The sequence below is a fragment of the Sarcophilus harrisii genome, chromosome X (genome assembly GCF_902635505.1).
Source record: "Sarcophilus harrisii chromosome X, mSarHar1.11, whole genome shotgun sequence".
NCBI lineage: Eukaryota > Metazoa > Chordata > Mammalia > Dasyuromorphia > Dasyuridae > Sarcophilus > Sarcophilus harrisii.
This window is the reverse complement of record NC_045432.1, coordinates 3,850,455-3,877,356: the sequence shown is the minus strand read 5'-3', so window position 1 is coordinate 3,877,356 and position 26,902 is coordinate 3,850,455. Positions and strand designations below refer to the sequence as shown.

General features: G+C 37.0%; 1 protein-coding gene across 1 annotated transcript in view; it reads right to left on the bottom strand.

Annotated features, from left to right (window-relative positions):
• LOC116420321 (transcriptional regulator ATRX-like) overlaps positions 1 to 26,378 on the bottom strand; it is a 34,677-nt gene extending 8,299 nt beyond the window's left edge. The window contains exons 1-5 of the mRNA XM_031944821.1: positions 26,226 to 26,378; positions 12,524 to 12,566; positions 9,836 to 9,879; positions 9,445 to 9,545; positions 6,536 to 6,649 (exon numbers count right to left, since the gene is read on the bottom strand). Of these exons, the coding sequence (XP_031800681.1) occupies positions 6,536 to 6,649; positions 9,445 to 9,545; positions 9,836 to 9,879; positions 12,524 to 12,544 (280 nt within the window). The 5' untranslated portion in view covers positions 12,545 to 12,566; positions 26,226 to 26,378. The remainder of the gene's footprint in view (positions 1 to 6,535; positions 6,650 to 9,444; positions 9,546 to 9,835; positions 9,880 to 12,523; positions 12,567 to 26,225) is intronic.
• Positions 26,379 to 26,902: the final 524 nt, after the last annotated feature.

The following is a 26,902-nucleotide window of genomic DNA, read 5'->3' as shown; positions in this document are numbered from 1 at the left end:
TCCAAGCAATAATAAGAGAAAGAAAACTTCAAATGCTAAATAGCTTTGCCAAGAAAATACTATGGGGAGAGAATTCTGGGAAGATGGGAAAGCACATCAGAAAATCAAATTTTGTTTACAAAGAAAATACAGAATATTGCCACAGAGGGCAAAGAAAGAGGAAGTAATCAAATCAAACAATTGTTCTAAGAGAATTTGAATACAACTCAATAAAGACTCAACCTCCAAGGAAGAAAGAGTAAATTATATTACATAAAACTGGCAAACAAGAAGAGCTTTTACATTGAAAGATGGAATAATGCTTGAACCTTACACTTTCTATGGAGGTGAATCAGAGAGAATAAGTGAGCTGGATACAGAAATCTATTTGGTTCTACAGGTAGAAAGGAGAGAGGAGAAAGGATCTGTGGAGGTGGGAAGCATAAACTAAGAGGACAGGGTGAAAAAAGAGATAAAAGGGCAATTGGGGAAAAGAATTTGAAGGGAGCTATATAGTAGTCATAACTGCAAATATGAATGGGATAAACCTAAACACAAAATGTAGGTGGGATTAAAAAAAATAAGAAATAATTGGAAGTAAAGAGCCACACACACAGTAAAGGTAAGTCCTGAAGCAGAGGGTAGTAATTATGATTTCCGATAAAGCAAAAGCAAAAACACATCTAATTAAAAGAGATGAGCAAATGACTTTTTGCTAAGAAATACCATAAAAAATGAAATATCAACACTATACGCATGCAGCAACTGACACTCTCTAAATAAAAAAAAAAAAAGTTTAAAGAATTACAAGAGAAATGCAACAACACTCAACTTTCCTTTGTGAGAACTAAATTAATCAAAACAAACAATAAAAAAGTTAGAGATGAACAATATTTTTAAAAAGTGAGAACTCTGGAGAAAATGGAATGGTAACAGAATTGAATGCATATTCACTCAGTGGTACAGGGGCTGCACAAAGCAGAACTGAATGAGCCCAGGAGACAGGCGTGAGATGGGCAAACCAAAGATGACGTTACCATAATGAGAACCACATAGTGGCTGCTCTAAGAGACTACGGGTCCTGGGACAGTATATGTCAAGGAACAAAAGAAGTGGGATTGCAGCCAAAACTTTCATATCCAGCAAGTGAAGGATAACTCTGAACTAAGAGAAGGAATATTCCATGAGCTGCCAGGCTTTCGGGTTTTTGTTGGAAAGAGACATATAAGATCCAAGAAAAACATCCAGCAAGCAGCAAGGATGAATTACAAAGGGCTCAGTCAGGTAAAACGATATGTTTCCTATGTGAAGATGTACACCCCATGTCTGTAACTGTCATTAGTAATTAGTTTGAGAGAAAGCCAGAGGCAGAGAAGAAGATGATGTCCTTCACAATTTTGCTTTTCAGAATCACAAGTTAAAAGGAATAACCCCATTTCACAGAGGAGGTGCAAGAGCAGGGAATTAGACAGGTGAGGAGGACTGAGGTTTCTGGAAGCCTACCCATATCAGAAATGGGTTAATGAAAGGATGATACATGTACATCTACAAGGGGATAAAGTCTTTTATATCTATAAAGAAATAAGAGAGGGTTGGAATGGGAGGGTTTGTAGATTAGTCAGAATGGAATAAAGAAAAGGAAAAGGTGGAGAAGGGGGAAAATAATGAAGGGATTCTTGGACAGGTTAAGTACTAGCAGGGCCAGGGGGCAGGTAGTTCTAAAGCAGAGGAGTCAGGGGAGATAAAAAAAATAATAATGAACAGGAGCAGAATTTATTAGAAAACAAAGACAGGCAAAAAGTTATCAAACGGTACATACCCTTTGATCCAGCAGTGCTACTACTGGGCTTATATCCCCAAAGAGATACTAAAGAAGGGAAAGGTGCCTGTATGTGCCAAAATGTTTGTGGCAGCCCTTTTTGTAGTGGCTAGAAGCTGGAAACTGAGTGGATGCCCATCAATTGGAGAATGGTTGGGTAAATTGTGGTATATGAATGTTATGGAATATTCTTGTTCTGTAAGAAATGACCAGCAGTATAAATACAGAGAGGCTTCGAGAGACTCACATGAACTGATGCTAAGTGAAATGGGCAGAACCAGGAGATCATTATATACCTCAACAACAATACTGTATGAGGATGTATTCTGATGGAAGTGGATTTCTTCAAAAAAGAGAAGATCTAACTCAGTTTCAATTGATCAAGGATGGACAGAAGCAGCTACACCCAAAGAAAGAATACCGGGAAATGAATGTAAACTGCTTGCATTTTTGTTTTTCATCTTGGGGGGGAAAGAGGGGGGAAAGAGGGGGGAAAGAGGGGGGAAAGAGGGGGGAAAGAGGGGGGAAAGAGGGGGGAAAGAGGGGGGAAAGAGGGGGGAAAGAGGGGGGAAAGAGGGGGGAAAGAGGGGGGAAAGAGGGGGGAAAGAGGGGGGAAAGAGGGGGGAAAGAGGGGGGAAAGAGGGGGGAAAGAGGGGGGAAAGAGGGGGGAAAGAGGGGGGAAAGAGGGGGGAAAGAGGGGGGAAAGAGGGGGGAAAGAGGGGGGAAAGAGGGGGGAAAGAGGGGGGAAAGAGGGGGGAAAGAGGGGGGAAAGAGGGGGGAAAGAGGGGGGAAAGAGGGGGGAAAGAGGGGGGAAAGAGGGGGGAAAGAGGGGGGAAAGAGGGGGGAAAGAGGGGGGAAAGAGGGGGGAAAGAGGGGGGAAAGAGGGGGGAAAGAGGGGGGAAAGAGGGGGGAAAGAGGGGGGAAAGAGGGGGGAAAGAGGGGGGAAAGAGGGGGGAAAGAGGGGGGAAAGAGGGGGGAAAGAGGGGGGAAAGAGGGGGGAAAGAGGGGGGAAAGAGGGGGGAAAGAGGGGGGAAAGAGGGGGGAAAGAGGGGGGAAAGAGGGGGGAAAGAGGGGGGAAAGAGGGGGGAAAGGGGGGAAAGAGGGGGGAAAGAGGGGGGAAAGAGGGGGGAAAGAGGGGGGAAAGAGGGGGGAAAGAGGGGGGAAAGAGGGGGGAAAGAGGAAAGAAAACAAAGGCAGGGGTAGTAATCACTTATCTCAGACTAGGTCAAAATTTTGAAAGATTCCGTCAAAATAGAGAAATCTCCATTATATGTCCGCCAAATCAATATTATCTTAGATGTATTTGTATACATATATCTTTACACACACATGTATATACATAAATATACACATATTAACTGTAGCCTGCTAGGTGGAAAGTACAAGGGAGGAAAGGGAGAATGTAATGTTCAGGCTAGCTTTCTGGAGGTCCTCCATAAGGGCCTTGATCTCATCAGTATAGATGCCATGAGAATAGTCAAGAAGAGAATTTAGATTCTTTATTCTGGCCCAGTCTTGATCTTAGTGCAGGAAGCATGAGAGCCACCATGAGGCTGGTCAAAGATAGAATGTCCCATTTCCAGTCCTTCTTAGCCCTTATATACCTTATTGTAATTACATCATTACAGCATACTGATTATGTGTGAACTAGAGAACCATTACATCACATCACCATCTCTTGAAATGGTATTGTTACATATTTTGAACCCTCCCTTAACCGATATGCATGATGTTAGAATCTTTACAAATTGTTAAGTCATTAGAGTTGATAGAGACAATAATTATCTAATTTAGCATGGTTCAATGTGATTGATTTGATCTTAGAAGGAGATATTTTGGGCAGAACTTGAAACAAGGTACTAAGTACAACTGATAGAAATGATGCTTGTGTTCACACCTTTATAGAGCTCATAGAAGCAAGAAATATTTAAGTACTCATTGGAGTTCACATGTTTGGGAGATTTCAGGGTTTAGAAAGAGGTATCTGAATTCATACCTCCCTTAATCCCTGCCTCCAGAAGGCAGAGTCAGCCTTTTACACTCAGCATAAATACAGCTCCAGTGAGCCACTTGAGAGAGTTACTTGGGAACATTCCCAGGGGTCAGAGAGGAGCACTCTGGGAAGAAGTCCACAAGCCCTCTCTCAGAGGCAAGAGAGATTCATTGCATCTTCCAACTTGGTGTTGGCTGGAGGCTGAAGAAAGCAGAGGCAGAAGCCAAAGACAAAGCTGCAAGAGCTCTTGGAACCAAGCATAGAGACAGGCCTCTGAGCTAACCGGGCTATATTGAAGGACACAATAAAAGATCTGAACTTTTATCAGCTGGCTGCAATTATTTGATTATTTACTTGTAACTGAAACTAAAGCTGCTTCCAGAAAACCTCCCCAAGAAACCTGCTTTCTCCCAGAGAGAACTCTTATATATGAAAGAAGAAGATCACAACACACATGACATTTTGCTTTTTTTTTTTTAAACTTCTTTTTAAATATTTAATTTTTAAACCAAAACTTTTTTTTAAAGAAAGGCTTGAGCTGAATTGAGTACAAAGGATCAAGTCTAAAAAAAATGTGTAGTGAAAGAGAAAAACGAACAATTGTTTTATTCAAATGAGAGACAAAAGGAAGAACTGATAAAGAAACAAACAAGTTGGAGGAAGTCAGTGCAGGAACCTCACTGTTATTACCAGGAAGGAAAGAAAGTGTTAGAGAGGTTAAGGAGTAGGAGGGCAAGGAAGAAGTAAAACAGGAATGAGGAGAAAGGGCAAATAAGTGAGAAGGATAATGGGAGGAAAATTCACAAGTATTTTACTTATAAAGCGCATTTAGGGTTAGGTTACTCATAAGGAAAACAGATTAAACTGTTAAATTCAACAGCTTGTTGCTTTCAAGTAAACTGAGACATACGTGTGTGTACATAATACATATTATAAAAATGAGATACACAAAGATAAAATAAAGGGCAGAACCAGAATTTATTACATAAAAAAGCTGGAGTATCAATCATGTTTTTTTAATAAATTTTCAAAAGGAAGAAGGGAAAAATAAAAAACCAGACAGCAGGGTCAGAGTTTCAGACACAACCAAACAGCAAATTATGAAAGGGGAGAAAGGAATGGAATTAATAAAAGGGATAAACAAGAAAGTAAAAGTGAATTCCAAGTAACATGAGCCAAATCAAATATAGATTTTTTTTTTTAAATGTAGCCTACTTTGGGGCAGCTAGATGGCACAGAGCACTAGCCCTGAAGTCAGGAGGACCAGAGTTTCAAATATGACCTCAGACACTTAACACTTCCTAGTTATGTGACCCTGGGCAAATCACTTAACCCCAATTGCCTCCCCCCCCTCAAAAAAATGTAGCCTACTTTCTAACAGGTACAAATAAAAACAAAACAATAAAATCATAACTGCGGCAGGACTACTATTAGTTCAGAATGAAGCAAACTCCCAAAGATAAAAATTTAACCTTTTTTTCTAATCAAAACCCATCCAAAAATAATTCATAGTGATCAAAATTTGACTATATTTGCTAGGAATAATGAGCTGCAACTTTTGAGAAAGATGGAAAAGCAATTTGATTACAGTGTTGAATGAAACATTTGGAAAGAAAGGTGAACTAAGGAGCCTTTGTTAAGCTGATCATGTCTTTATAGAATATTAGACTTTATAGAATATATAGAATATAGACTTTATAGAATTATAGAAAATTAGTCTTTATAGACTATTGGATTCTATTTAGAATATAGAATAGGCCAGTATTTCTGACACCAAATTGCTTTTATCAGAGCAGATTAGAAGTAGGCCACAAATAAGGGTTTTAGGAACATTCTAAATCTTACAGCTATTAAACTGATAATTATTTGACTTGGAGAATGTTAAGGAAGAATTTTGGGATCAAAGGAAGAAGAACATTGAAGTATTAAGATATTCAAATAAAGTTACTTCTCCTTTAGACTGATTTTTTTTTTTTGGAGAGAAAAGCATTATGTTTTATCTTCTTTGCATAATTAGTGCTTAGCATAACACATGGTAAATAATAGGTTCTTAATGAATGTTTATTGGTTGACAGTTTACTTTAGCACAGTTACACAGTTTAAGTCCAATAGTTTTTATTCTTCCTTGATTCTCAAAAATTTGGCACTTTATTGCACTCTCTGATTACTTCCTCTTTTTTGCCTATCATATTTTGTCATCATTCTCTTATTCCTAATCCTTTTATTACCTGATGTTTCTCTGCTCTCAGACAACGATTTCCCCTATTTTGCTCATTGGTCATTTCCCCAAGTACATTATTCTCCCCATTCCTGTCCTTTTTTTTCCCCCCTCACTATAATGGACATCTGAGACCCAAGGCACTATTAGCAAAAGCTCCATTCCTGAATGTCACCATCTCCACCCTGGACATCATCCCACTTGTACTGGTCCCTAACCTGGGGAATAATGTTAATCTGACTACTCCTGGTTTGCTTGCTGGAAAATACATCTCACTCAAGTTCTTAACACCGCTATCACAAGCACAGAAACTGTTACTCCATTTTTATCTCCAACACAGGAAGAATATACATTTTCTCAATTCTTTATGGTTATAAAAAATGTCCAATGTATTTTTCAGTGTTCTTTCCAATTTCAATATTTTAGTCTCTTTGTAATAGTGCATATTTTCCAATGATTTGACATTTTTTAATCCTTTTTTTCCCCAAAATAAACTTTGAAATTAATTTTCAACTAAAGTACTTACCAACATGTCTTTTGGAAGTTTCAGTTTTTCTTTTACTTTTGGTGCTAACTTCAGGCTCTTGAAAATCATCTTCACCTTCCTTCTGCTTTGGTTCTGGTTGTACAACCACATTACCTACAATTTAATAATAATCATGATGCAAATTATGTGAAAACACTGAATCAACACTGGATAACAGAATTAATAACAAGGCTTTAAAAATCATCAGATAAAAACAAGATGGCAAGTTTGTTCCAAGATGCTAAAGGACTTCATTACAACCTTTTATTTGCAATCTGGAAGTTTCCAAAAGCAGAACCATGATATTCAAAATTAAATTCTTGAGAAAAAAACCATGGGAAGAAAGTAGAGCAATAATAATAATCTTTTATTCTTCTTCTGAAACTAAGATCTAAGGGGAAAAACCATTCCAGTGTTAGAATTTCCCTCGTTCTTTTAGAATCATAAGCTTTATTCTCCAAGACCAAAGATTCAGAGTATTTTCTGCCCTCTGGCCTAGCTTCAAAGAGCTAGTAATAAAAAGAAAAAACCAAGGGATAGCTATGTGGCAGTGGATAGAGCACCAGCCCAGAAGTCAGGAGGACCGGAATTCAAATCTAGCTTCAGATACTTAACACTTACTAGCTGTGTGACACTGGGCAAATCACTTAACCCCAATTGCCTCAGCAAAAAAAAAAAAAAAAAAATTAGAAAATAAAAAAATCAAGTCCCTGATCTCAAGAAGTTCTCATTCTTATTCTAATCAGCTACAGCACACGGAGACTCCATCTGTAAATCAGACAGTCATTGAACTTCTATCTCCCTCAGTTCCCTCATCTATTAAAAAAAAAAAAAAAAAAAAAAAAAAAAAGGTTAATACCAGACAGCTGATGTAAACCTGAAATTCAAGAGTTACAATTGGCTTTTTATACATATCTAAGGGTTTCATCTGTATATACATGAAAATTAAACCCTTTAGTGCAGAATAATCACCAAGAGAAATGAAAGGTCCCAAAGTCAAGAAGTAGATGTGCAATATAAATAATAAGCAAGCAAAAAAAAAAAAGACTGAGGAACAGAGAGAGACAGGAAAATGAGTCCAAGAAAAGAGAAAATGCAATAACATGAGTATCAATTGCAGCATAGAGCTAAAAACAGGATAAGGACTGAGGTGGAGGTTAGAAGGACAACTATTAGATTTGGCAGCTCAAGTGCCCTTGTTCACTTTGGTAAGAGCATTTAAGTGTCTAGGTCTACAACTGCTGGAAAATAAGGCAAACCCTGAATGAACTAGAAGGGCCAAACTTTTTAAAATTATTATTAATGCTTTTTATTTACAAAACATAAGCATGGATAATTTTTCAACATAGATCCTTGAAAAAACCTGTTCCAAATTTGCCCTCCTCCCCCCTACCCCTTTCCGTAGATGGCAGCTAGTTCAATACATGTTAAATATGTTAAGATTATATATATATATATATGCATATCTACACACACACATATATATACATATATACATACACACACATATATACATATACATACACACACACATACACAGTGTGATAACTTTTTGGGCATAATTCCAGATTGCTCTCCAGAATGGTTGGATCTGTTCATACTTCCACCAACAATGCATCAATGTCCCAGTTTTCCCACATTCCCTCCAACATTCATCATTATTGTTTCCTGTCATTCTAGCCAATCTGACAGGTGTGTAGTGATCTCAGAGTTAATTTGCATTTCTCTGATTAATAATGACTTGGAACACCTTTTCATATGGCTAAAAATAGTTTCAATTTCTTCATCTGAAAATTGTCTGTTTGTATCCTTTGACCATTTATCAACTGGAGGATGGCTTGATTTCTTATAAATTTGAGTCAATTCTCTATATATATTTTGGAAATGAGGCCTTTATCAGATTCTTTAGCTGTAAAAATATTTTCCCAGTTTATTGCTTCCCTTCTAATCTTGTCTGCATTGGTTTTGTTTGTACAAAAACTTTAACTTAATAATCAAAATTATCTATTGTGATCAATAATGATCTGTTTTATGATCAATAATGATCTGTTTCTTCTTTGATCACAAATTCCTTCTTCCACCACAGATCTGAGAGGTAAACTATCCTATGTTCTTCCAATTTGTTTATAATATCGTTCTTTATGTCTAGATCATGACCGATTTCAACATTATCTTGGTATATGGTATTATGTGTGGGTCAATGCCTAGTTTCTACCATACTAGTTTCCAATTTTCCCAGGAGTTTTTCTTAAATAGTGAATTCTTATCCCAAAAATTGGGGTCCTTTGGGTTTGGAAGGACCAAACTTTTGAAGGAGAAAGTAGATGAGCAGGAAGTGAGGCACCCCTCCTTGTCAAGATAAGTTAAAAGCTCAGCTATATGGCTGATATAACAAAGTCAATGTCTAGGTTACCAGTGAATAGAAAATGAAGATGAATATTGGGAACAGACACCATGGTCAGGAGACAAACCAAGAAATGACAAAAAAGTCCAAAGTTCAAACCTGAAAGATGAACTCTAAGTTCCCCAAGATAAAAGCCAGCAGCTTTTAACTCAAAATTAAAAAAAAAAACAAAAAAAAAAAAAAAACACACATTTCAAAGCCATTTCTAAAACTACAAATTTGCCAGGTAGATTAAATTAAGAGCCTACATACCAAACAGGTTGTTAATGACAAATAATGACAAAGGATTTTGAGTAAGTCATGTTATTTTTTTGAACCTGTTTCTTAATATATACTATCAGGGAATTAGATAAATTCTAAAATCCTTTATGGCTATGAATCTAGTTCTTCTATAATTAAAATTTTATAATAATGAAAATTAGTTTTATAAAACTAAAACCAAATTTTCTACTCATTACAAGGAGTGTTAACTTTCAAATATGTGAAGAATTAAAATACAGCATACCTTCCATGAAGCTTTTTGTCAAAATATCTGACTTTTTATCTGACTGAAATTGATTGATATTTTCATCCATAGTCTGTCCATCAGAGTCCATATATTCTTTCCTAAAGAAAATTTAAAATATATGTTTATACTTAAGCCAAATAAGTTTTCAGAAAATTGGCCTCCTTAGTGAGTTTTAGTAAAGTTGATATGAAAATATTTTCAAACAATTCATAGTTCCATATACAACTCAGTACTAACTTGAATCATGTCATACCTTGTATCTTTCACAAAGATATAGAAGGAGAAAGAGCAGAAGAGAGAGATATAAAGACAGCAGTTAGATGGACAACATCCTTAGTGTATTTGTACTTTTAAAATAAATGCATGTACTTTGGTCAGAAACACTAACCTCTCAGAGGACGATGCCTTCAATTCTTCAGAATGATCACTACCCTAAAAAGAAAAACCAAAGACAAGCGTCAGTGAATCCACAGTTTTTGTTTTTCAGGTGTATACAACTTTGTGACCCAACTCTTTGTGACCCTCATGTGGAGTTTGGCAAAGATACTAGCGTGGTTTGCCATTACTTCTCCAAGTCCTTGTACATGTGAGGACACTAAGACAAATAGGATGAAGTGACTCGCCCAGGATTATACTAAATTTCTGACACCATATTTGAACTCAAGATAAGATTTTCTGAATACAAGCCATTCTGTACTAAATCACCTACCTATCCAAAGTTCTTATTATTCAGTCATTTTTCAGTTGTCATATTGTTCATGACATCATCTAACAGATCCCAGAGTTTACTTCACTAAATTACAGAACAGACTTTTCAACTATATTGATATAAGAACAGGAGATGTAAAGAGGCAAAAAAGATGGTCCCTCTACTCAAGAAGCTGACAAGCTAATAGAAAGACAACAAGCAAACAGATTAAAATAAAGCTATATATTGGATAAATGAGAAAAGTTCACAAAGGGAGGCAATGGAGTTATGAGGGGCTAGGGAAGGTTCCTGAGAAGACAAAATTTTAGTTCAGACTTAAAGGAACAAAATCAGTGGCTAGAAATGAATAAGGAGGGCATTGCAGGGATGGGGATTAAAAAAAAAAAAATCAGAGAATGGACAAAGATAAAGGGTCTTGTTCAGAAAATAGCCAGGAGCCCAGTGTTATTGTATTAAAGAGGGTAAGGTAATAAGAATATGAAAGACAGAAGAGGGTTAGGTCATAATGAGCTTCAAATGCCCAAACATTTTGTAGTTGGTCTTGCCACTGGAGTTTATTTATATGGGGGTGAGGGGGCACTAAGAAGTATAGAATGCCATCTCCATAAGTATGCTTTAGGAAAATATCTGTAATGATTAAAGGTGACTGGAGTGGAGTGGGTAAAAACTTAAGTCAGGATATTGCCGTAGTCTAGGTGTGAAATTACAAGTCTATACAAGGGGGAGAAAACAGGATTATTTGAGAGATAAGGTAAAATCAATACACCTGAACAACTTGGATGTAGAAGGTAAGAGACACCAAGTAATTCAGAATAACTCCTAAATTGTAAGTCTGAGGGACTAGGAAGATGGTGGCATCCTTGTCAGAAACAGGGAGGTAAGAAAAATAATCTTCCACATACTAGGTTTAAGATGTCTCCTTCACATGCAGTTTTAGATGTCTGAAAGGCAAGTGGAGGTACAAAGTGAATTTGCTCTTTTGTCACATTATAGAATCTATTATCAGGAAATGTGCTTTTCCCAAGTACGTGAGCTATTCTCATTATTTGTTTTGTTTTTGTCCATTTCCCAGTTTTCCCCTATTTCAACTACACATTGGTGCAGGGGAAACAAATATATGAATATTATAAAGTACAAGGACCCTAAATTTCTCATCTAGTATTTCTTGGATCAAAGGAGTTTTCAGAATTTATCCCCCCTGCCCCACTCAGCTTTTTCCATCTTTTCTATTGTTCTGTTTCCCTATGATGAAATTATTAACTATTAATTGTTAATATTACTCTGTAAAATTTTCCAAGTATCCTATGCTATCATCTAAAAAAGTTCCTTCTTTGCCATGCTTATTCTTATCTTCAAGTTACTAATTTGACTAATATATATATATATTTTCTCTCATATTTAGACTTATAGTTTACAATAATTTATTCCTTGATTGTCAAGAACACCATCATACTCTTAAGTTGCCATTTTTTTTTCCCCATTCTGTTAATTCCTTATAAGATTTATTTTTATTTTATTTATTTTTTGCTGAGGCAATTGGGGTTAAGTGACTTGCCTAGTGTCACACACCTAGAAAGTGTTAAGTGTCAGAGGCCAGATTTGAACTCCTGACTTCAGGGCTGGTACTCTATCCACTGTGCCACCTAGCTGTTCCTATAAGCTTTATTTTTTTTTAATTAAAAAAAGTAGAATAAGAAAAAAGAAAAACAGAAAATACAAAACAAAAGAGAACACTGCCATGTGCCCAGAAGAACATCTGGGAAGATTCAAAATACATACAAAAAAATTACAAGTACAAGAAAGTGTGTGTGTACACACACACACACACACACACACATATATATGTATATATAAAATATATATAAGAAGAAATTATATTCACGAGTGTCCATTTTTTCTTCGCTTCCTTGAAAATTGTTTTTATTCTCTACTGTGAGCTTTTTTATTTTATTCTTTTTTTCCCTTTCATTTTCCCTATCACCCCCAAGCAAGGTATAATTAAGAAAAGATATATTTATGCTTATTCAGTTCATTATATTTTTAATAGTGAATTTAAGACAAACATTTTAATATACACAGAAAAAGAGTATATCAGGAAACAGGAGTTTTTATTATATAATATATTGTCTTAACAGTAACTAGGCATGAGTAATATAGAATCTAAGTGGGTTATGTCACAAAAAGCCTTTATCTTTTCTTGCTATGGCCAAAGAATTAAGAATCAAAAACATACAATTAGTGACTAAAATCCATTTTTTCTTGCCTGGGTAGTTTTAGATTCACAAAATATTTTGCCATAGATTCCAAAATAATGAATTTTTTTTTGCGTGTTTAAAATACATTAACAGTTGGAGAAATCATACTTGCCTCACCAGTAGGATCTTCCATAGAAAAAGATCACGAAATTTATCTAGAAAAACAGATGTAAGATAAAATAAACCAATTCATATTATCAATAACTTCAAGAGAAAAAAATAAATATTACAATAATAGGAAGTTTTATAAGCAGTCAGTTAACTGTTAAAGAGCAATAAATTCAAATACTACAGAAACTGAAAACAATGACAAATTTTCTATAGATAATCAAATAATGTGACATTTTTAATTTTAAGAAAGTTACATATTGAAATATGTAATAATTGTAAAGTGAATGAGGAAAAGGAAAAAAACTAAATGAGGCTGAATCTAAGTGGGAAAAGACAGAAAATAACACACTGAAAATAAAAGACAAATTCTTCAGAAAAAAACATTAAAAAGACTTATGTTTACTAGTTAAAGAAAATGACATTAACTGAAAAGTAAAAGTAAAAAACATGTTTTTAAAAGGAGAAATATTTACCTCAGTAGCTGGAGCTAACAGGACTCTGTCGCACTTTTCTTAAAGTGTTACCCACCTACCGAGCAATGGGAACTAACGAATATGATTGGATAAGGAGTATGTCAATTACCAAGAGACAAAAGGAGAAATTGGTCTGGAGATTCTTGAGACCACATTCAGACTCCAGGATTGGACATTACCATAGAAACTGAGTTACGCTTCCTCATCTCTCTTTCCCCCCTCCTTTCACTTGCTCTCCTTTTTCTCTGATTCCCTTATAATTTCCTTCCCCACATCTCATTTTCTCTACCTTTCCGATTTCTCACCCTCTCTCTATCCCCTCCCCCCTTTTTTTCCTTTTGCCAATATTATTCTGTCATTTTAAAATTTTAGTCAAAATCATCATTGATCAATATGAATTTGCACATATTTAAGCCATATCGGACTATTTCCTGTCTAGGGAGGAACAAGTGGGAGACAGAGTGAGTAAAGTTTGGAACAGAAGGTTTTGCAAAGGTGAATGCTGAAAACTGTCATCATATATATTTGAAAAAATAAAATATTATAATAAAAATATAAATTTGAAGTTTTAAGTCATCATTGACCTTTTACTCCAAATATTCAAATAATTGGTAAATTTATTTCCATATTATCTTTGTTCTTCACAAAAACAGCTGATCTGCACAGCACATCTGCACTTCCTTCATCTTTCCATCTTCTTCAGAGCTGCCAACTTATCTTTTCTAAAGCCTACCTGATCATCTTCTATCATTACCATTACCAAAAGATTATATTAATCTCCTCCTAGTGATAAGAAGATATTTAAAGATCTTCACAACACAGATTAGATACCTATAATAATTAGTCATTTCAGTCATGTGACACTGTGAACCCATGTGGGTGTTTCTTGGAAAAGTTATTGGAGTAGTTTTTCATTTTCTTCCCCACCTTATTCTACAAATGAGGCAAATGAAATAAAACCAATTTGCCCAGGCTAAAAGAGTACTAAAGCAACATTATTATAACTTCTTATACTTCATATTAAATCTTCTATCCCTGTACCTTTGCACAGATCTGAAAAAAATTATTTTGTGCCTCAAAATCCTTATCTTCCCTCAAAGTTTTCCTAAAGCACATCTATCTCTGGGGTGAGAGGAAAGCAAGTGCCAAAAGCAGCAACAGTAGTAATAGTAATAGTAGTGGTGGTGGTGTTGGTAGAGGTGCTAATGAAATTCTTCATTGTTCTCCCTCACTAGGATGCTGTACAGACAAATAACTGTCAGGATGATAAGGGAGAATAGAGGTAAAATATTGTCCCCATCTATGCCCTAGTACTTTCCTGGCACCTTAGGACAAATCCCGCCCTCAAGATCTAAAGAAAAGGAGGTTTCTGATTTGCAGTAACATGGTTTGGCCACAGTACAAGGTTAAAGACCAAACACTTGGCCAAAAAGTGAACTTCATAGTAGGAACATGATCCAACAATTAGATCTGTTGAGCAGATGGAAGGGAAAATGGTTGGAGGTCCCATATGATCAGGCCTTTATGGTCCATTCCTGTGCCTCTGCCCTTGGAAAAATATGACTTTCTTGCTAAATAAGATACATTTAGTGAGCAATCTTATCTGGTGGATGGTTTTATGCTGGGAGTAACTTCTACCCCAATCACCAGTGGCCACAGGCTCAGGACCAGGATGTCTAGCTGGTCTGGACCAGGATTGCAGGCCCAAGATCCACCCTTCTTTCCATTCTTAGGGATGCTTTTTCCATATGCCTACGTTCCAACCTACAACAACCATTAGCCCTTCAAAAAACACTGATGTTGAGCAACACACAGATGGCAACAATGGAACAAAAAAGCAGTGGGCCACTGTCAGAGACTTGCTGTACAGCAATGCTCATCTGGGTTAGAACATTGGCAAACACCAAGATTGGCAAGCTTCTAAATAATGGGGAAATTCAGCAGCTACTAAGTGAAAAAACGAGACCTCCACAGGATATACTAGCAGGACAGTTCTGCCATCTCTAAAAAAAAAAGTAGCATCCATTTCCATCAAAAGTAAAATAGTAAATCTTTTGTTGCTGGGATGGGGCCTTCCTCCTGGGTTGCTATGGAAACAAGAACTATATGCACACAAGTGGCAAGGGGGAGTCTATGTTGACCAGCAATGGGATCAAGGTCTGCCCGTGTTTTATTTTTTTATTTTTCCTAGGGATGAAGTTGCTAAATTGAGGTCTTATTGTACTACACAGACTGTTCGTCTAAGACACTGTTTTGGGAGAGGGTGGGTCCTCACAGGTGAATTGCCCAAGGCTTGGAATTCTGCTTAGCCCTCTGCAGAGAGGTCTGTTTACTATCATCACCCCCACCCCCACCCCTTCTTTTGGTACTTGCTTCCCTCTCTCCCCAGTGAGATAGATCTACTTTAGCTAAACAATGATGGAAGATAGGGATTTTGAGAACAAAGTACCAAAGATTTCAGATGAATGCAAAGGTACAGGTACAATACATTTAAGATGAATTGTAAACTTTAATTAAAATAAAATTTAATAAATTCATCTCCCTAATGCCTGTTTCTACTGTCACAGTGCAGGTCATTGGAGCCAATGTTGTCTTTTGAAAGGGTATCAGTACCAAAAGCTACCTGGATCCTTGTCCTCAGTGCCATTGAAAGCTAGACAGTTGGTCGTAACTAACATCTAGACCCCAGCAACAAGATCTCTCCTCCATTACCAGCTACCAAAAAGATTATGTTGCTACAGAAACCCATCAGTAAGACCTTTCCCCACCCTACCCCACCTGTGGGGCAGCCTAAGAGCTAAATAGCTTTCCTGGGGTATAGAGTTTATCAGGGAAACCACACCTGCAGTACTCCGATCCCCATCTCACACCCTCCAGTGAAACCAAGCATTGTAAGCCCTAAAGGCCAGCAAACAAGTAGCACAAAAATTTAGTATGGCACAAACAAGAGCAAAACTATCACATAAAACAATATATAACTGGAAAAAATAGTAAGACTGATCATTGGAACCAATTAAGTACAAAATACACAGGAGCAAAAGAGCACAGTATCCACTTGTTTGATAAACAAAATGATCTTAGCTGTGGGAAAATTCACTATTTAATAAAAAACTGTTAGAAAAACTGGCAACTAGTTTAGCAGAACCTCAGGTTAGAAGAACATTTCACAGAAAAGATAGTCAAGCTGCAAATGGGTATATTCCATGGACTTAAAGGATAACTTCATAAAGAGAGGCACATAGAAGAAATTAACTACTCATTGTATAAATAGGGGAAGAAATAATGACCAAGCAAAAGTTCAAAGGAGACAAAATGAACAATTTCGGTTACGTAAAATTAAGAAGCTTTTCTCCAACTCAAATTCAATGCACCTAAAACTGGATGAGAAGTGAAAGTTGCAGGGTGGGGAGGAAAGCAAAATTGCAGAATGATTTAATTAAAAAGAATTATTGACAGATACTTTACAAAATGTGCGTTTACTCATGGATGTGTGAAAGGACAGGAGGGAGACAGGAAGGAGACTGCTGCCATGGAGGAGGGGCTGGCACATGGGTCAAGGATGGTGACTGGATACAAAGAATCAAGAGCAAGAAGAAAACTTTCCTGCAGGGACCAGTTATAGGAGAGTCTGGCTGAAAAGAAAGAACATGCCATAAAGCATGGACATGGAAACCTGTAGGATGGGATAGACACAGTGCTCCAATGCAGATGAACAAGACACTCAAATGCAGGGACCAAACTCTTAGGTGGGTGGATGCACTGAAACCAAGTTCTCCTCCATCAGCACTGGATGTCTTATGGCAAGCCCAGATCCATCAGTAGTGGTGGCTGTCTCTCTGCACATCTGTTCTTCTGCTTTCTGTTGGAGAACTAAGTTTTTTGGGGAGATTGGTGAGAGGAGAAGAAAAAGATTCCAGTACTCTGTGGTACCATTTTTTTTTTTAGGAATGCAGATTTCTTGGAGAATTCTTGACATAAATTCCAATTTACATAATGCGAAGTGACATAAAACAACATGTATCAGTACTCCTTTCTGATCCCATTGAGTTTTCTCCATAGGTCTTTCATATCTAAGTTTTCTAAGATTTTATTACTCTCCTAGACTTCTTATTTATTTTATGGTTGCATTTATCTAGCAAAGAGGGGGGAAAAAATGAGGTCTTTCACAACTATACTTTTGTCTCTTTCTTCCTGTAATTCATTTAACTTTTCCTTTAAGAATTTGAATCCTATACCTTTGTGAACATCTCTCTTTACTATAGATGTTACCCCATTGTCTATGGTTCCTTTGGTCAATATGTAGTTCCCATTTTTACCCCTTTTAATCAGGGCTATTTTTGCTTTGGCTTTTTTCTGACACCATGATTGCTACCCTTTCAGTTTTTTTCCATACAAGGCATAATAGTTTCTGCTCCAGCTCCCCGTTTTAACTCTGTTTTACAAGAGACATACTTGAAACAAAGCGAACCAAATATTGTTGAATTCCTGTTTATAATTCATTTTGCTACCCACTTTCTTTTAATGAGTAAGTTCATTCCATTCATACAGTCATGATTATGCTTTTCCCTCTATTCTATTTTGTTTCTCCTCTCTCTCTATCGTTTCTTCTAATTTCTGTTTTGCTTACGATTAAATTTTTTAGCTGACTAATATTTATCACTACTTTTTCCTCTTCTCCCATTCTCCTACTTACCTTCAGGGTAAAATAGATTTTTATGACCAGTTGAATAAGTAGGCATACATAAAGACATAGTTATAAATATTTTCCTTCTTTGAATCAATTTAGATGTGAAGAAGGTCCAAACAATGGTCCCTTTCCCTTCATTACCACTTTCCACTCCAAGATAAAAGCTCTTCTTTGCTTGTCTTTCTTATAAAATTATTTCCCCCATTTGTTCCTTCCCTTCTACCATCTCCCAGGTCATCTATATTTCTCACCTGTCCATTTAGCTTATATCATTCATAACAATGAATCATTCCCAAACTCTCTTTCTAGGTAGAATTCTTCTACCTGCTCCAATAATAAAATTCTTAGGAGATATGTTTATCATCTTTCCTTTTAGAGGAGTACACAGTTTAACCTCATTGAGTTACTTATGATGTCTCTATTATATTTATCTTTGAATTCTTTTCATTCATGTACTTGAAAGTCACCTCTTGTCTTTTCATCAGCCTCCATTTCATTAAATAACAAATTTTTTCACTTGCTGCTGTGCTTCCCCAGAGAAGAAGCCTGTAGTAAGTGGAATGTTCTCAGAAAGAGTGACTCCTGCCACAAAGATCTTGTCTGCTGAGTGTTCTAAGGCCAAATGTGCTTCCCCAGAGAGTAAATCTATAGTAACTGAAATGTTCTCAAAAAGACTGTCTCCATCCATGAGTGTCTTTTCTTCTGACTATTCAGAGATTAGATGTGCTTCAACAGAGAGCAAGGCTGTAGTAACTGGAGTGTTCCTAGAAAGAGTGTCTCCCACCACAAATATCTTTTTCTCTCTGTACTATATAGTTGTGTTGATTTTCTTTCCTTCCTAAAACACAAAATACCATTTGTCACATGGCATGACTCTCAGGAAGCAGATGAAGGAGGGATATGGGATACTGTGATAAAAAAAAAAAACCAGAAAACATCAATGAACATTTTTTAAATGAGATCATGAATCTAAAGGGTATTAATGAAGTGGCAAGAAGGAAAAAAAAAAAAAAAAAAGGATTTTTTTTTTTTTTGTGCAGAGCGATTCCTTCCACCTCTGAAGCCTTAGCATCCGGGCTTGGCTTGAGACCTCCAGCACCAGCTCCAGAGGGGCTTTTTGGTGGCTCTGCCCTCTTAATCCTTATGGCTGGCATCTGTTTATCTGTCTTCTGTCCATCCATGCTCAGGTACCATGTGTCTTTCCTCAGTCCATATGTTGCTCAGTCCTTTTGGTGGCAGTGGCTAGCTACAACACTCACCAGATACCGATCCTGTTCTTGTTTCTCTGTCTCCAGCATCCATGTGTCCTTGAGTCATCTCCTGGCTCCCTCCCTTCCCAGGCTCATGACTTCCTTTCTACCTCCCTTTCTCCTTTGAAGCCAGGTTCGGGGGTGGGGTAAAGGGGGTAAATTCACATTACTTCAAAATTGTTCCACTAAGGTTTGCTCAACTGTCCACTTACAGAAAGCAAGAACTACCTTTAGTGGTAAAAGACAGGTGGCATAAGTCAAAAGTAATTTGGCAGAATTTTGATAGAAGATCAATACCTCACACCACATATCAAATTAAACTATGAGAGAATACATGAATTAGCTACAACACAAACCTGATACCAGATACCTGATGAAAATTATAAATAAGATGTAATGATAATCAATCTTTAGTTTTACTTAGATCTACAACTCATTAATTTATTTATTCAATAGCTCTAGATTAATTCTTCCAATGTAATGGGAACATATGAAGACAAATGATCTAAATAAGCAATAAACAAGCATACCTGCCTCATAGTAGTAGTTTCTGGAGATGAAAACACTAATAAGGACACAGTCCCTAACATGACAAGCTTATGTTCTAAGGAGACAGAAAATGAATAAATGTCTATGAAGACTAAATACAAAGACAATTACAAGGCAGTCTGGGAGCAAGGCCACTAGCAGTTGGAATCAAGAAAGCCTTCTTAGTAGAAGTGATGATTGAACTGTGTTCTGAGGCCTAAGGATAGAGTGCCAGCTTCAGAGTTAGGAAGGCTCAGGTTTCAAGTCCTGCTTTGGACCCACACTAGCAGCGTGACCCCGGTCAAGTCACCTTACTCCTTAGTACTCCAGACAAATCTGTAAGATCACAGAGTCATTCATATGGGTAGTCAGTCTTACTGAGGAAGCAGAAAGATGAAAGAATTCTTGATTTGGAACATTCTGACTCGTCCTTGCCCAAGGTCACATAATTACTAAATGCCTGGGGGGTAGATTGAACCTGAAATCTTTGAAACTCTAAGCCCAGTGTCTAACCCCCAAATCACCTAGGTGGAGATCCCAGAAGACTTCTTCCAAGCTACTGTTTAGGAAACAGCCTTGAGATTAGGGCAGGCAAAGAAAGAGCTCATCCTCAGTGAATTTTTTCTAATACTCAGCCCATTCTAAATTCACCATCTACCCTGTGGAAAAATTCTAGTTGTCCTCCCTGAGTTATGACCTCCCAAATCTTTATGTATATTGGGTACAATTTCTGTGAGCAGGACCTATAATTCTAGAGAGAATGTAAACTACCTTTAATGTAAATAGCAAGAAAAGTTTCAAGTAACCCAAAGTAAAACTTGTACTTGATTACCAGTTTTTCTGGCTTTTAGTCTTTTTTGTCCTGTTCCTATATAATATCTTACCTGGCCCAATACATGTGTGAGGATCCATCAGTATGCTCTTTGAAAACCAGAGGGCTGGTCTCATGTGTAAATATTTTTTATACAACACAATTAACCCCAGTAACCCTAATAAATTTTATTTTATTTATTTATTTATTTTATGCTGATGAGGTCTGCTTCTTTCTTTGGAATCCAATACCTTCCCATTATGGTACAACATAATTTGTACCATTCCTTAGCTGGTCTACGTTTTTACAAGTTTGTTCCCTCTGAAATGGAATTCAAAGAGTCTCAGGATAACACTCACTATCAACTTTAATTATCCCAATCTGGCACTAAAATGGTGAACAGAGGTAAAAGGACTTGATATGAGTCACACACAAGTATGAGAGGTAGAATTTGAACTCAGTTCTTCTTGATTCTAAACACTGGAGATAGACGGACAGGCCAGTTTATAAGGCATTAAGATATCTTTGTGGGTCCCTATGACCTATAAGTATTTAGCTCCCACCTTCCCTGACTCCAACACACACAGCCACTCCTGGATTAGCTTGAATGTTAATTTCAACCAGATTCTACCTCCATTCATAGGTATAAAATTCATTAATTCAACAAATGTTGAGTACCTTATGGTGTTCTTCACCTTTTGTGCTATTGAGGTGGGATAGGTATGGAATAGCTTCCTGAAATACCTCATGTTCCAAGGGAGGATTTATAGATCAGCTGGCTGGTGGGAGGCCTAGAGGTCCAGGGACAGCAGGCAAGTGCCAGCACTCAGGGCTTAGAAGCAGTAAACCATGAGCCAAGGCCACTGAGTTTCAGTTTATGAACGTTGGAATAGTGCCCCCCCATAGGCCAGGAGCAGAGTTCAACTTTAAAAGTTACTACATAAACTGGAAAACTACCAAAAAAAATGTTCTAGTCATAGAAAGCTTCTCTAGTAACAGGAAGGATCAAAACAAAAAATCCTACAAGGCAATAATGGCAAAAAATCACATGCAAAGACTCAAATGGAAGCAAAGACTCAAACCCCAAAATAACTTTTGGAAGGGAGCAAATGATTTTTTTTTAAATCATAAGAAAGGTAGAAATAAATTGAGAGGAAAAAATGAGAGGTATATAAGAGAATCATTAAAGAGTGTCTATCTTGGTGAAGGAAGCTACAAAAGTTTGACAAAGATGTAACAAAATTCACTGAAAAAAATTCTTAAAAATAGAATTGGCCAAATGAAAAGGGAGGTGCAAAAATCCTTTAAAGAAAACAACTCCTGGGGAAGATAGAGAGATGATGGCAGACTAATTCAGAAAATAACAAGCGCTCAAGATTTCCCCCACTAGCAAAACAAAATTTGCTTCATTGCTAATGTAGAGCAGTGCAAAACAAATATAACTTGGGGTGGATTGGGAGTCCTCCTAGGACAACCAGAGAAGTCCTAAAGAATGATAACTAGCATAGAGGGTCACAGTCAGTTTCACAGAGTGAAACTCTGGGTAAGGTATAAGACCCTTCAGCCCAGAGGGAACCTGCTAACAGTGTCTGTTTCTGCTCCCCATCTCCCCTAAGAGCTCTCGGCCTTCCTCAGAAGTCAGGGGGCAGTGACAACCTGTGTTGAGATTGAAATAAAGGTGGCAAACTACATACAATAGCAAGTTGTTTATGTAGTCCCCTGTGTACAGTGTTGTTTTTGTTACATTATAAAAAGGGGAAAGCCCTTGATACAAACGGACCCCACTTTTCCATGGGAGTCCTGCCTTATCACTTCTCCACTAGGAAGGTATATTTTAATCACCCCAGTGTGGGGGATCTAGAAAGCAATGGTACTTTTGTCATCCCAACTTGGGGGCTCTAGAAAGCAGGACACAACAAACTAGTATAATATGTAAATATTTCTAGGCAAGCTACATTAAAACAACAAGTTAGGATACCTGAGGCTAGTTGGGTTCAGAGCCCAAGCCACAGGATCTTTCACATTCTGGAGTCTGACTATTAAACCTACCCAAAAAGAATTTATAGAAGAACTCAAAAAACCTTTAAAAAAATCAAATGAGACTGAGGAAAAAATAAGATTATAAAAAGAAAGTGAATCAAGTAGAAAAGGTGATACAGAGTCTTAAGAAAATGACTCTTTGAAATTTAGAATTGGGCAAGAGTAAACCAGTGAACATATAGGAGAAAAAGAAATAATAAAATGTAAAAAATGAAAAAAAAAAAAAAGGAAGAGAATGTCAACATAAAAAACAACAGATTTAGAGAACAGATCAAGAAGAGAAAAAGATAAGAATAAGATTACCTGGAAGCTATGACCATAAAGAAAAGCTTGACACAAAAACACAAGAAGTAATTTTAAAAAATTGTCCTGAAATGATAGAGCAAGAGGGGAAAAGTAGAAATAGAAGAAATCCATCAATCACCACCTCAAAGGAGTCCTACAAAGAAAACATATAGAAATGTCATTGGTAAATTTGAAAAACCTCAGTTTGAAGAAAAAATTTACATGGATCAATAGCAGCGAAAACAATCTGAATATGATGCAGCTATGATAAGAATTTCACAGGATTTATCCTAAAATACTATATATTAATAATTAAAAAATTTAAAGGTGTATCCAAAATATTATGTCCAGCAAAACTAAGTATAATATTGAATGAAACAAATGGAAATTGAACATTCTGACAGATTTTCAGGATTTTGTTTCAAACAAACAAACTCAAGGGAAATTTTAACATATAGTAGGACAACATCAAAGACTTATTTCAAGGGACTCAATAAGGACAAATTATTTATATTGTATACATGGAAACGTAAATGAAAAGTCTAAGACTGACATTTGTAATTGGATAGCCTGAAAGAATGACTGGGGGAGTTGGGGATGATGTGACAAAACTGTCCAGGAAAAGGTAAAAATAGTAATTATGCTGTAAGAATGAGGTATGATAGTGAGAACCAAAGGAATTGCAGAGAGGAGAAAGGCTACTAGTTCAGGAATGGGTTAAAGAGGGAACATACATACACTACATGTGTGTAGTGTATGAATCTATGAAATTGGGACAAGAAGTTTAGATTAATGGAAATACTCCATTACACCCCAAGAAGCCATCAATAAAAAAAAAAACAGCTCCCATATACTCCAAAATATTTATAACAGCATTTTTAATAACATCTAAAAAATGGAAACAAAGTAGATGCTCTCAAATGGGTATTGCTAGAGAAGGAATAGAACATAAATATCATGAAATACTGCTACAATGTTACAGGAAATGACGAATACTCAGTACAGAGAAGTAGAGAAAGATCTTTTTGAGTTGATGTAAAGTGAATTAAGCAGAGACAAGACAGGAAATATACATATGATAACTACAACAATTTAACTGGAAAGTAGGATACAATAAAAAATTAAAAGTACCTGTAAAGAAATGTTAAAGATAACGTGGGACTGAAAAGGAAACATGAGAAGACATCATTACCTTTCCCTATCCAAGAGGTAAAAAGTCCACCTTTTCCTAAATGCATCAAGCAGTTGTGCTCACTTTTCTATTCCTCCCTAAAATTAAAAAAAAGAGATTTCTCATGGGGAAATGGCAGGATCAGTAATACCCTGGTGATATAAGAAACAGAAAATGTCAATAATTTTTTTAAGTGTAATTTTTATTTTTGTGGAAAAAAAATAAAACCAGGAAGCTCATGTATCTTGATTTCATTACTCTTGTGGAAATCTTACTTTAAATTCTAGGCCAAGATAAGAACTCCTGATAAGATTTCACAAACAGTTCAGTTTTTTAGCTTGTTATTTCTTTTTTTTTTCCCCTCCCCAATTTTTTTTTATAGCTTTTTATTTACAAATTATATGCATGGGTAATTTTATAGCAGTCAATTTTTTTTTTTTAAAGGAGTTCAAATATCTCGAAGGAAATAATGAAGGAGTAGGAAGGAGGGAAGGAAGGGTATGGAGGTTAGTAATTCTCAGTAGTAAATCTCAAACTATACTACAAATTAGTTTACGAAAGCAATTGCTGTTATCTGACTTTTCCTGAAACCATTAGAATTTTCTTAGCAAAGATGATGGAGGTGTTTGCCATTTCCTTCTACAGCTCTTTTGAGAGATGAGGAAATGAGGTAAACAGGGTTAAGTGATTGCTGAGGGTACACAGGTAGTGTCTGAGGCTAGATATGAACTTAAAAAGATGACTGACTTTATGCCTCACAAAATGCAAAGCTGCCCAGAAAATAATTTCAACTTGTTAAAAATTAAAATGTTGAACAGTGGAAAACATTGGATATGCAATTTACAGAAGCAAAAAAAAAAAATGATTTAATGTTTAATATAACTAAAGAGAGTAGAATGATGGGAGGAGGTCAGGGGAGGACTTACTATTTGATTAAATGAAATAATATAAAGAGAAAGAAGTTCTCCAGTCTGCCAGAAATTTAATAGGGCACAGCAACCATCACACCAATTATCAAATTAAATTATAAATTCATACAGGACAGGAATTAGATGTAAAAGGGCAATCAAGAGCAAATTAAAGGAGCCTGGAGCAAATTACTTTTCACATTTATGTATAAGGGAAGAACTTATGAAAGAACAAGCAAACGGAATCACAAAATAAAATGAATTAATCTTGCTTCTATAAAGTTGAAATGCTTTTGTACAAATAGATCAAATATAATTAAAAACAGGATGGAAACGCTTAATTGAGGAAAATCATTTTTGTAGCAAAGTTCTCCAAGGATTGGTACATATGCAACATATAGAAGGAATTGATTCCGGTTTCCAAGATTAGGAGCCATTCTCCAATAGGTCAAAGGATATGAACAAGAATTTTTCAAAGAAAGAAAACCAAGCTATCAATATGACAAAATGCATCAAATCACTAATAATGAGAGAAGTGCACATTTAAAACAATCCTCTTCTCTCAGACTTTAAATCATAGAAATAAGAAGGTTCAGAGACAATTCTCAATTTTTGTTGTTAAACAAGATACTTCAGAAGTCCCTTTCACCATATGCTGGTTACAACCAAAACAAAATGTTAACTATATCATTAAATTAAATGTAAGCAAACAAAAGAGACAATAGCGGCAATATGGAGAACGGGAGGGGAAGAGAACCTAACTTAAAATCTTACAAAAAAGAATGTTGTCCAAAACTATATTTAGAAACAATTGAAGAAATACTTCTATGGGGGAAAAACATCTAAAGGTGAATTATTTTATAAAGGGAGAGATCTTTTGAAATAAAATAATCACTCCTTATTTTGATGTGTAAGTTTATGTTTTTGTAAGTGGAATTTTATTACAGTAAGATGTGCTCATATTCCTATAATTTCCAAACCTTTTGATCTTCAAGGTAAGATATTACCATACATATTGGATAATTTATAGTTTTTAAAAGACCAAAACATTTTGTAAGCTGTCTCCTCTCCAAATCTCCAAGTCTAAGCCAAGGACAGAAGGAAGGCCGGCGGAAGAAAAAAAAAGGGGGGGGGGGCGGAAACGTCCACCTGAAGAGCGGAGCAAAACAGTGTCCCCAAAGCCTTCTCCCTCTTGTTCTCCACAGCATCCCAGCCCAATCTACGACACCCTCCCATGCACCAACCTCCGCGTCCCGCAGACAGAGTCCTGGGCAGGCAGGGGAACCCCCTGAGGAGCAGGCACACAGGTACATAACCCCCCATCCGCAGGCACTCACACCCAGACGATCAAAGCTTCATACACGAGACACAAAAACAAAGGTGTTGATACCCCCAGGACCTTCCCCCCACCCTTCCTCAAATCCTCCTGGGCACTAAGAGAAGCCAACTACAGAGAGGGGAGGTTCATGAAAAGGCGGGATGAGGAGGGAAGAGAAGAAAAAGAGAAGAAAGAGAGGGGCTGAGGCAGGAGCAGGGGAGGGGGCACTTACCTCACAGCCACTTAGGCACTAGCAGGACCCTCGGGATCGGTCAATCTGGAAGGCGCAAGAGGAGCACGCAGACATACAACTGCTCTAGTCCCAGCACATCCTAACACTGAGAAGGAGACTTACATTTAACAGAAAGTAGGAGAAGGCAGTCCCTGTGACATCACTTCAGGGCGGGGCTACTCCTCAGAGCAGAAGGGGGAAGGGTGGAGAAAGGGGAGGGGCCTTTGTGACATCAGAACCAGAACAATGGAAGCGCCCCTCCCCCATCATTTCTCTCTGCCCCCATCACCCAACCTGTCTGGGGAGGGGCCCGCAGTTCATCTTCCACCTGGAAGTGGACTCGGCGCTGACCAGGGTCCTGGGTTCCTGAGGCCAGGCTGCTAGGCTTGGGGGTGAGCGGTAGTAGCTAAATTCACTTTGAGGTGCTAGAGGGGCGGCCCGTTAATGGAAACTGGGAAGAGAAGATACCGAAGGGAAGGAGGATGTGAAGGGAAGGGTAATGACTCTGAGAGTTACAGGCACAGCTGTAGCTGAGGTGGTATTTGGGCTACTTTCCTTAAGGTAATAGAAAACAAATGTGTATGGAGTTCTACGAGGTAAGCTTCCCAATTATAAAGTTTCCTTAGCATGCTCTGGAGACACCTGACACTCTTGTTTCACTTAGGCAGATGTCTTTT